Raw genomic sequence first — 11,865 nt, forward strand, 5'->3', positions numbered from 1 at the left:
CAAAGCTACTGTAGATATAACGTAATTTGACTCCATTTTATCTGTGGCCAATGACCTTGAGCCTTCTTGGATGGGCACTTCTAATGTAACTATGGCAGCACCCAAGGGGCTTGAATTTTCTAACTCTACCCTTAGACTTGGTGGTGACGTAGTGTCCCAATGAATGACAGAACACTGAGCCAATCATGGCGCTACTAGAGGACATTACCAACCCCTACGCTCCGTATTTTCCGCTGGCTGCCCCACCACCACAGAAACCACTGAGCAAGGCCGAAACACCTGCATTTTGGAGCTGCCTTACTCAAGAAAGCAAAGAAGAGACCATGTTTGTATGCGGCTTTATTAACTCAATGATATATGTATTTTTTACATTGTTTGCAAACTGATATGTGACACGTATTAATGCCAAAATAACATGCAAAACACCTGCCCTGAATGACAGGTCGCCACTGATGGTGTCTCTCTCTGGGGCCTGGTTCACAAACAGCCACTAGATCCTACCCCTTAGCCTAGAGCCTAGCCACTGCCAGGAACAGGTATAAGCAGTGTTGAATATTCCACCTATCAGAAGGCAAGATGGGGCTACAGCGATGCTATTTACACTTATCCAATTATTTTAGATCTAATTAAAAGTACATAGTGTTGTTTCTGGACAAGGATGAATGATCATATTGTGGTAACATTGTCAATCTTATCTACTACACTGAAACACATTTATGAACTTCCAGTTGAAGCTCGCATCCGCTACAAGACCATGGTGCTTGCCTATGGAGCAGTGAGGGGAACGGCACCTCTGTACCTTCAGGCTCTGATCAGTCCCTACACCCAAACGAGGGCATTGCGTTCATCCACCTCTGGCCTGCTGGCTCCCCTTCCTCTGCGGAAGCATAGTTCCCGCTCAGCCCAGTCAAAACTGTTCGCTGCTCTGGCACCCCAATGGTGGAACAAGCTCCCTCACGACGCCAGGACAGCGGAGTCTCTCACCACCTTCCGGAGACATTTGAAACCCCACCTCTTTAAGGAATACCTGGGTTAGGATAAAGTAATCCTTCTACCCCCCCCAAATTGTAAAGTGGTTATCCCACTGGCTATAGGGTGAACGCACCAATTTGTGAGTCGCTCTGGTTAAGAGCGTCTGCTAAATGACGTTAATGTGCCCTTGAGCAAGGCACTTAACCCTAATTGCTCCTGTAAGTCGCTCTGGATAAGAGCGTCTGCTAAATGACTAAAATGTAAATGTAAATGTAATACAATGTGAGTGCACCCTGTAAGAAGGTTGAATGGGTTATTCCTCCCGAGTCCCTAGTTTCATCACTTGAATTCTGTTCTGTGAGATTCCTTCAAATTGGCATTGCACACCTGTTGCTGAATAAGACCTCCCAACTCCCTAACCTCATTTGTCATACTACTTATATCAAAGAAACAACATAGTCCTAGCCCACAACAAGTCCATGATTGTGGAATCTGATTTGTTAGATGGAGAAAAGAAAACAATATCCGTCCTCCTCAGCAAAGAACTTTTTTATTTACCGTTGAAAGGAACTTGGTAGAATATTACAGCAGAACTCACAAGGGAAACAGCTGCCATTTCATGGAACACAATACAGGAATAAAGTTGTAGTTCAAAGTCATGTGTATATATAATATTTGTATATCAGTAGAAAAAAAAACTATTGCTCCCAGATGTTGTTTGTATGACGAATTCTCTCCTGCTATGCTGTAGGGTAAAGTAAAGCTAATAGGAGAAGGCTCACAGAGGGAAATGTGATGGTTGTTGTTGTTGACAATTATGTAATTTCCTGAATAAGGTTATGAATGCCATTACTTTTTGTATGTATGTTGACCAGAATTAAACTTTTGATCATTGTCCCAAACTTTTTTTTTTTTTTTTATAAACACCAACATACAGCAATCAATATAATGGAAAATAAAAGAACACAAGGCAGTCCTATACAGGAGGAGGCATGCAACATGTTAAAATACTTAGAGGACCAACCACTGAATTAACAAGCCTGGATGGTGTTTAGTCACATGTTAATGTCAGCTGAAAGAGTACCAACTTGAAAGAGAAAATTGAAAACTGATGGATTGAGAGAAGGGGCTTGATGGATATTCTTTCTGTCCAATGGACTGGAAGTGAGGACAGATTGAGAGACAGACTACTTGAATGGGACTGGATTCGAAGTGCATTGTGTACAATTAAAAAATAAATCTGTTTGTTAATGTCATCACTATTGTGTTCTATGCTCTTCATTTTTCATTCAGGGAATAAATGAATGTTAGAAGTCTGCCTGGATGATTGCATCCAAGCTTTAGTGTTTTAAATAGCTTACACCAGTTTAGTTTAGGCAGCAATACTCAATTCATTTTACATATAGATATCATCTAATAGACATATTTCTATATATTTCTTTTGAAAAATAATTATATCTATAATTGATATTTTTAAGTATAATATCCCCTACAGTACATTTAAGACAGCACCAATATTACAAGAAACAGATGTTTCTTTTAGTTGTTAATGATCCAAGTTCAAGAATTAAGGACCCAAATGACTTATAATCCTACACTAGTCATCAAGGCAAATCCCTTTATGACTTGATCGATTCCAGTATCAATGGAAGACCTGGTTTAAGACAGAAATTAAACCTAGTCCTGGACTGAAAATATATTTCAATGGAGATTCTGCATTGAGCATAGTTTAGTCCCGGACTAGGTTTAATCTGTGTCCGGGAAACCAGCCCTAAAAAAATGACCAGAGCCAGTCATCCTAGCTTAAGCCATCTTCCTTCGGAGTCACCAAGATCTAACAGGTTGCTGGATTTGACATTCAAGACTCCCTCCCATCCTTGTGGTTGACAATACAGGGCAGGCACAGGTCTCGTCCTAGTAAAATGTCCATAGATAGATCATATTCATTCCTACAGGCACACAGGCCAAAAGACAGAACCATAGACTGTATGGAAAGATCATAGAACCAGTATAACAACCATCTAATATGGGAGATGTGCAGCATTATAGCCTTAAGGAGGGTGAGGGAATCCCCTGCTTTTCAATTCATGACACACTGCATGCAGCCACTCATGTGGTCACAATGATTCCCCAACCAACCAATGGGGCTGTTTACTTCTTTCTGTTACTAGGGCACTGATGCTGATTTGGTGTTTGTCTTGCTTAGCCTGGTCCCAGGAGTTGGCAAGACCGAACAAACAGATCTGGGACCAGGCTATGTTTTTCTCACTGTTCTGTCTATGCCCAATTCTGTGTCCTACTTAGAACAATGATTCAAATTCTTCCAAAACAATACAGTTGTTCTCTGACTGTACAAGCCACTTAAAAGACAGAACACACAGCAATGTATTAGATAAGCTGAGTTTCACATCTCTTTGCTCAGCAACACCACATTGTAACTTTTTTCTTATTATATACAGCACATAGTTCCGGTCCAAGTGAGTTGTTTAAAGTTAAAAATAGATATTCTACCGGTAAAAGAGACCAGTGGCCTAATGTCATGTTCTGAAACATTGTGAGACTGGATTTGCTGGGCTAGCTACATGAGTGGGGTTACTTATTACATGGACAATCTTATTTTTTATTTTATTTTATTTTTTATCAATGGAAAATCTCATATGAGCCAACTAGTTAATGCAGTCTTTAAATGTTTAGCTAGCACAAATTACCTGGTGCCACCAGGGCAGTTTAAAACCCTGATGATAAATGAGTTCACTGAGGTGTGTAACTGTTTTGATTGATTGACTTTAACTATTTATTTATGATGCCTGTGATGTTTTAATGTAATGTATTTGTTATTGTATCTTGTTATTCTATCTTGTAGTTTTATCTTTTATTTTATGTCCTCAGGGCACCATTGAAAATGAGACTCTGGTCTCAATAGGCTCCTCTGATTAAATAAAAGTTAATAAAAAAACATAGATCTAACCTTTATAACGCATTTCTCTTATATAGACAGTTTTGCTCAGTCAAATATACTTTATGTACTCCACTATTTTTTTTTATAATTTAGGTTCGATTCATACGTCATGCACAAAATAGATCTTCTTCTATCCAAGCTTGGCATCACGTTGTCAGACAGCTTGATCAGATTACACAGCCGGCTTGATCAATCAATCGTCGTCCACCTCGTCTCCCTCCGACTCTTCTCCTCCTGGTCTCCTTTCAAACATTTTATCCTTCGGTCTCTCCTGTATCTCTTTCATCTCATCGGCATAACGGGAGAACGCGCCTCCAAACTTGCCCCACGCTTTGAACGGGATAGTGATAGAGTTTCTATAGCTGGGTTTGACTTCGCTCACCCTCATGAAAACTCCGTATTTGTTGGACCCGACGTCGAAGAAGAAACGTTTGGAGTCCACCATGATGGAGGTGCCCTCCGGAAGCTCGCTGTAGCCCCCTGCTCTTCCGCCACCGGCAAGTTCCTCGTCATCTCCTCCGTAGTCGTCTATATGTTTGGCTAGGGCGTCACGGAACTCTATTAACCCTTGGGCCGGGAGGGCGATGGTTTGTCCGGACTGCATGCCACCCGGGATTCCGCCACTTCCTACTCCGAACCCGGGGCCTCGGTTGAGGGTCTGCCTGATGCGGAGGAACCTCCCCCGCTGGTTCTCTTTCAGATCGAGGTAGTATTTTCGGTTTTCTCGAACCAGGAACTCACTCTTCAAGGCCCGCCTAGGCCCACTGTCATCCCCGCCGGATGACTGAGCGATCTGCTCGGGGCTGCTAGGCCCAAGTTGGGCGTAGTGCTCTATAAAATCCCCCAGGTAGTCACGGAACTCGGCGGCGACTGACATGGAAAGGGTCAACCGACTTTTCGAGCCCCCGGCGCCGACCTCGGCAATTTTGATGAATCTGCCCTTCGCATTCTGCTTTACATCCAGGTAGAAGCGTTTGTTCTGGATATCCAGTCGCTTTGAGGCCAGCTCCTGGGTCTCCTGATCCCGCTGGTAGTGCTGAAACCCGCCGCCTACACCACCACTGCTGCCACCGCGCTCACTCCCACTGTCCCCGTCGGCCATCTTCGCAGCCAGCTTCTCTCCTTCCTAGGTTCTGACCCCCGCCCCCCCACCACCGCGTGCTTACCCAATTCGCAGATAACAGAACGTTGAATACTGCGTTCTGATAGGCTGCTCGCCTGCCAATTACAACAGCAGACAGCAAACTGTACATTTTCTACTGGTAGATTCCTCTTGCCAGTCAATAAATTGTGCCCTCCTAATTCGATGAAATCAACGATTTCCCCCGATTATTTATGGTATCAATCGGCTTACTTTTCTAATGCATTGAAAACCTAGTCGTGTTAAAAATACATGATATGAAACGAATAGATACTCAGACAAACTAGTAAAATACTGCTGAGTATGTTTAATTAATTGTGCACTAGCTAATTAGTTACCCATTGATTTTGTACACCAATTGTGAGGCAAATTAATATTTTAGGTCACCCAGTCAGTTTGCAACTGCATCGACGCATACATTATCAAAGACGGGTGCCTTGAGTATTTCTGAATATGCAATATCCAGATGTGTGCATGCACGAAGTATATTTCAGCATTTTATTAGTCAATCACGTGAATAATATTGATAATCAATACAAATACATTTTGAGTGCCAATTTCTAGCTCAGCAGTCCCGCCTACTTTGTCTCGTGCGCAAAGGACATGCCGAATTTGGGGTGGGGGATGGGTAACATGTGTACAAGCAGCGCTGTGATTGGTCAGAAAAAGGATTCAAAGTAACAACACGAATTCCCATTGGTCAATATCCGCTCGCGAGGAGTCCCGGGCATAGGTTTGCGAGCTGAAGGGGTTTATTGTTTCTCTCCGTCTTCAACCGAAATTGTTTCTGATCTCTTCAGTTCCACAACCAAATAACAAAACGCTGAAATGGTAACGTTATGTGTTTATTATTTGTAGTGATACTTTGAATAACGACTGCTTGGTATATCATTTGTTTTAATTGCATTACCGGCTACTACTGCTTCAAATGACCTAAAAATAAATGCCAAGCTAGCGTTAGCCAGCTACAGTAAGCCAACAAGTTCGCATTACTAACCGATACCTAGTTAGTGAGATATTTAGGTTACTTTTCAGCATACTTGTGAAACTTGTAGTTTTATTTGTTTGGTAATTGCTTGTATAGCTAATTCATGTTAGAAATATAGCTTAATTAGGCTATTTTCGCGTACATATCATGTGGTTGAACGGCTATTAGGCTACTAACGTTAGGGTACCTAGCTAGCTAAATTAAGCAACGTTAGCTAGCTGACAATTTGTTTTCGAGTTCGGTCGGGTTGTCCCGCGGCTACTATTCTCTACCAAATCAAATGTAAATATTGCCATATCTGTCGAGGTTATCTAGCTACTAATTCTCTCTTTTAGCATTAGTCAATTTCAGAAAGTGGCTAATTCATTGGGTATATCAATCGCTCCGCTTGACTACTTTATTACAATAGTGTGAATGTAGGTCAAGTTCGTTTTATCCACATACCTAGTTACCTGGGTTTCTCCTCCACATGGAGTTGAGCAACTGTCCTAAAGCATGCTTCAGTGCCTTTTCATCGCATCATTTTGATGCCAGCTGCTGCTTGGTAACTGGCGGGAAACCGTATGCGGTCAAGAACCGGATGATTCAGCTGGAACGCTAGCTAACAATCTTCCTAAATAGCTATGTTTTATTTTGAATGACATCCACTGGCGAGTTATCATCCCAAATTGTCGACACGTTTCTGTACAACAATTAAATCAAACTTTACTTATGGAGCACATTTCAAAGTAATTAACAAATACATTAATAAAGGTGAGAAAGAAACACTACGTTTCCTATTTGACATTCAATTAGTAAAACAATAAAATAAGTGGACCTGAGACTAGCTAATTATGTATTTATGAGAGAACACTTGTGTTTACTGTAACTACTAGCAAGTGATGGTTTGTGACCAGGGAGGGTCAGGTTAGGGGATTTCTGGAGTAGCAGGTGTTATTTAAGACATTTTGGGAAAGAGTGCTGACATGCAAATAACATGATTTCTATTATGTTACTTAAGTCACATTTTACGGCCTCCTTTTGTAATATTTTGTGTTTTGCTTCCTATATTCTAGGCTGGCGGTAAGGCAGGAAAAGACAGTGGCAAGGCCAAGGCGAAAGCAGTATCGCGCTCCCAGAGAGCTGGACTGCAGGTAAGATTGAATACCTCTACAGAGATCCTATGATGCAGTGCACCTTGCATGCAATTCCATGCCATTCATTATTTTCAGTCTTGCATGCAATTGGTTAGCTCTTTTTTTACTTCATGTTTCAGTGTTCATGTGTACTCCAATTGCTAGAAGCCACTCATCCCCTCCCCATTGGCGCCTAACCTCACATCTGTTTTATTCCTGCCAGTTCCCAGTGGGGCGTATCCACAGGCACTTGAAGACCCGTACTACCAGCCATGGGCGTGTAGGAGCCACAGCGGCTGTATATAGTGCTGCCATCCTCGAGTATCTCACCGCTGAGGTGAGACACTATCTCACACCGTTATATCCTGTTGGGTTACTTATTCTGAATTGCTGTCATTTAAACAAAATTATGTCATTAGTCCATTTGTGAAGGGGTGGAAAGAGATGTATAAGCTTTATTTAATTTTTTTAAATAGTAGATCTCTGAATCGTTTTACGTTTGGGACTGTAAGGTTCTAGCTGCATAAAGATTATTCTGAGATAATTGGCTTTAATGTTCCAAACCCTCATTGGTTTGAATGGTGTCAGGGATTTTTTTGTTATCTTCTGTTCTTTTTAATTTAGCAACATGAATTGGTACTATATATAACACACACAAAATGTGAACAGCCCTTCAAATTTGTGGATTTGGCTATTTCAGCCACACCCGTTGCTGACAGGTGTATAAAATCGAGCACACAGCCATACAATCTCCATAGACAAACATTGGCAGTAGAATGGCCTTGCTGAAGAGCTATGACTTTCAACGTGGCACCGTCACAGGATGCCACCTTTCCAACAAGTCAGTTTGTCAAATTTCTGCCCTGCTAGAGCTGCCCCGGTCAACCGTAAGTGCTGTTATTGTGAAGTGGAAACATCAAGGAGCAACAACTGCTCAGCCGCGAAGTGGTAGGCCACAATAGCTCACAGAACGGGACCGCCGAGTGCTGAAGCGTGTAAAAAAATCATCTGTCCTCTGTTGGAACACTCACTACTGAGTTCCTAACTGCCCCTGGAAGCAACGGCAGCACAAGAACTTAGTCTGGAGGTTCATGAAATGGGTTTCCATGGCTGAGCAGCCGCACACAAGCTCGGCACACGCAATGCCAAGCGTCGGCTGGAGTGGTGTAACGTTTGCCACCATTGGACTTTGGAGCAGTGGAAACTCGTTCTCTGGAGTGATGAATCACACGTCACCATCTGGCAGTCCGACAGATGACTCTGGGTTTGGCGGATGCCAGAACCCACTAGCTGCCCCGATGCATATTGCCAACTAAAGTTTGGAGGAATAATGGTCTGGGGCTGTGTTTCATGGTTCGGGCTAGGCCCCTTTAGTTCCAGTGAAGGGAAGTCTTAACGCTACAGCATACAATGACATTCTGTGCTTCCAACTTTGTGGCAACCGGTTGGGGAAGGCCCTTCGCTGTTTCAGCATGACAATGCCCCCGTGCACAAAGCGAGGTCCATAGAGAAATGGTTTGAGATCGGTGTTGAAGAACTTGGTTGGCCTACACAGAGCCCTGACCTCAACCCCATTGAACACCTTTCGGAGGAATTGGAACGCCGACTGCAAGCCAGGCCTAATCGCCAAACATCAGTGCCCGGCCTCACGAATGTTCTTGTGGCTGAATGGAAGGAAGTCCCCGCAGCAATGTTCCACTATAGCCTTCCCAGAAGAGTGGAGGCTGTTTATAGCTGCAAAGTGGGGACCAACGCCATATTAATGCCCATCAATTTTGGAATGAGATGTTCGAGCCGGTGTCCAAACTTTTGATCATGTAGTGTATCTGAAGTACTATATAGGTAGAGAATGTTGAACAAAACAAGGCTGTGTCAACTCAATTTGGACAAATGCAGATAGCGCATTATAGTCCCAAGCTCTCGATTTCAGTTGATCACAGACACAAAAATGGTTTCAATGGAGTTGTATTGTTATATTGTATCCTGATTTGGTTGACTTGTTTCTAGGTACTAGAGTTGGCGGGTAACGCCTCCAAAGATCTGAAGGTGAAGCGTATCACTCCCCGCCACTTGCAGCTTGCCATCCGTGGAGATGAGGAGTTGGACTCCCTCATCAAGGCCACCATCGCTGGAGGCGGTGGGTTCAGAAAGCACATTTTTATTAAATCACTTGCGCGCGCACACAACTCATACACTCCACATAGTCACCTATTTTTGGATCATGGCTATTGACGTACAGTACACGCATGAACAACACCATATCGCCATTTCCTGTACAACATACTCTCACTTGTATTCCTATCTAACCACTGTTGCTTCTGTTTCCAGGTGTGATCCCCCACATCCACAAGTCCCTGATCGGGAAGAAGGGCCAGCAGAAGACTGCATAGAGTAGACAGACGCCATCTTGTTGACCGGAACTGTGGAGGCGTGTGTTCGGACTGGACTCTGTTCGGAGATGCGTGTTCGGACTCTGACCTGACCAACAGGACTTCACATTCATCCTTTTATATTACTATTAGCTAACGATGATGAGTGATTGGTAGTTTTTTTCGTTATTGTAATATTTCCCATAATTAGAAAGAAAAGGACACATGTTATTTTAGATTTTTGGGCATGACAGGGGAAATCCTCATACTTTTGTCAGGTTGTCACAGTTGACTTGTTTGATTGGCAGGGCTTCAAATGTTTTGTATTGAAAAATGGAATTGTTAAAACCCATTTTTTTTATAAAAACAAAGCTGTCGTTTGTGGTTATTTTTTCCCCCTCTACAGAATGTCATTGTTAAACTTTATATTTCAAACTTCCTCTCCTAACCATATTTGCTGTCTGAACTTTATTGGTTTATATTTGTTATGTACAGTGCCTTCAAAGTATTCATACCCGTTGACTTATTCCACATTTTGCCTGAATTCAAAATGGATGAAATATTTCTCAACCATCTACACACACAACCCCATAATGACAAAGTGGAAACATGTTTTTTTGATATTTTAGCGAGAATTGAAAATGAAATAGATATAATTTACATAAGTATTCACACCCCTGAGTCAATACTTTGTAGAATCACCTTTGGCGGTGATTACAGCTTTCTGTCGTTGGGTATGTATATCAAATTTGCACATCTGGATTTTCTTCCTTGCAGATTTTTTTTTTAAGCTCTTAAATTATACTGAACAAAAATATAAACAACATGTAAAGTGTTGGTTTCATGAGCTGAAATAAAAAAAAATCCCAGAAATGTTCCGCATGTGCACAAAGCTTATTTTTCTCAAATGTGTGCAAATGTGTTTACATCCCTATTAGTGAGCATTTCTCATTTGCAATATAATCCATTCACATGACAGGTGTGGCAAATCAAGAAGCTGATTAAACAGCATGATCATTACACAGGTGCACCTTGTGCGGGGGCAATAAAAGTGTAGTCTTTTCACGCAATGCCACAGATGTTGCAAGTTTTGAGGGAATGTGCAATTGGCATGCTGACTAGGAATGTCTGCCAGAGAATTGAATGTTAATTTCTCTACCATAAACTGCCTCCAATGTCGTTTTAGAGAATTTGGCAGTACGTCCAACCGGCCTCACAACTGCAGACCACGTGTAACCACGCCAACCCAGGATATCCACATCCAGCTTCCTGACCCGTGGGATCGTCTGAGGAGTATTTCTGTCTGTAATAAAGCCCTTTTATGGAGATAAACTCATTCTGATTGGCTAAGCCTGGCTCCACAGTGGGTGGGCCTATGCCCTCCCAGGCCCACCCATGGCTGCACCCCTGCCCAGTCGTGAAATCCATAATTAGGGCCTAATTGGGGACTGATTTCATTATATGAACTGTAACTCTTAACATATTTGAAATTTGTTGCATGTTACGTTTATATTTTTGTTCATCGCCGCTCCCAAAACTTAAAGTCTTTCCTCAGATTTTAAATGGGATTCAAGTCTGGGCTTTGGTTGGGCCACTCAAGGACTTTCACATACTGGTCTAAAGCCATTCCAGCGTTGCTTTGGCTGTATGCTTGGGGTTATTGTCCTGTTGGAACTTAGATCTTTGCCCCAGTCTAAGGTCATCTGCACTGAAGCAGGTTCTCATCAAGGATTTGCCTGTATTTGGCTCCATTCCATTGTTCCCTCTATTATTACCAGTCTTCCAGTCCCTGCCGCTGAAAAGCATCCCCATGGCATAAAGCTGCCGCCACCATGCTTCACGGTAGGTATGGTGTTAGACGGGTGATGAGCTGTGCCTGGTTTTCTCCAGACATAGCACTTTGCATTCAGGCCAAAGAGTAAAACATTTTGTCTCATCAGACCACCAAATATTTTGCCTTATGGTCTGTCTTGCATGTAACTTTTTGCAAATTCTAGGCGTGCTGTCATCCATCATCCTGTTCTTCTGGCAGGTTCTCCCACCTCAGCCAAGGAACTCTGTAGTTCTGTAAGAGTGGTCATTGGGTTCTTGGTCACCTCCCTGACCAAGGTCCTTCTTGCCCGGTTGCTCAGTTTGGTCGTGTGGTGTCGAGAAACCGATGCTAGTTATGCTGTGAAAACAAGGAAATCCGCTGACACTACTTTGATTATAAAGGTTTATTTATATCAAAGGATCTGCCGATATCTGGAGAATAACCGGACCCAATCTGTAATGTGTTATTCTCCCCGTCCTCTGTTTTAACCCATAGCATATATCCCATG

At 42.6% G+C, this 11,865-nt stretch overlaps 2 protein-coding genes across 2 annotated transcripts; one reads left to right on the forward strand and one right to left on the reverse strand.

Moving 5' to 3' along the window:
• Window positions 1–1,505: 1,505 nt before the first annotated feature.
• LOC121530799 (transcriptional activator protein Pur-beta-like) lies at window positions 1,506–5,089 on the reverse strand. Its single transcript, XM_041836044.2, has one exon. It carries the CDS (start codon window positions 5,031–5,033, stop codon window positions 4,125–4,127), a length of 909 nt encoding a protein of 302 aa, XP_041691978.1. The 5' UTR covers window positions 5,034–5,089; the 3' UTR covers window positions 1,506–4,124.
• A 688-nt stretch (window positions 5,090–5,777) lies between these two features.
• On the forward strand, window positions 5,778–9,921 carry LOC121530800 (histone H2A.V). The gene is made up of 5 exons (XM_041836045.2): window positions 5,778–5,903; window positions 7,116–7,193; window positions 7,399–7,512; window positions 9,183–9,312; window positions 9,504–9,921. Exons 1-5 carry the CDS (start codon window positions 5,901–5,903, stop codon window positions 9,563–9,565), a joined length of 387 nt encoding a protein of 128 aa, XP_041691979.1. The 5' UTR covers window positions 5,778–5,900; the 3' UTR covers window positions 9,566–9,921.
• The last annotated feature ends 1,944 nt before the right edge of the window (window positions 9,922–11,865 follow it).

This window comes from Coregonus clupeaformis, chromosome 18 (genome assembly GCF_020615455.1).
Source record: "Coregonus clupeaformis isolate EN_2021a chromosome 18, ASM2061545v1, whole genome shotgun sequence".
In the NCBI taxonomy this organism is placed as follows: Eukaryota; Metazoa; Chordata; class Actinopteri; order Salmoniformes; family Salmonidae; genus Coregonus; species Coregonus clupeaformis.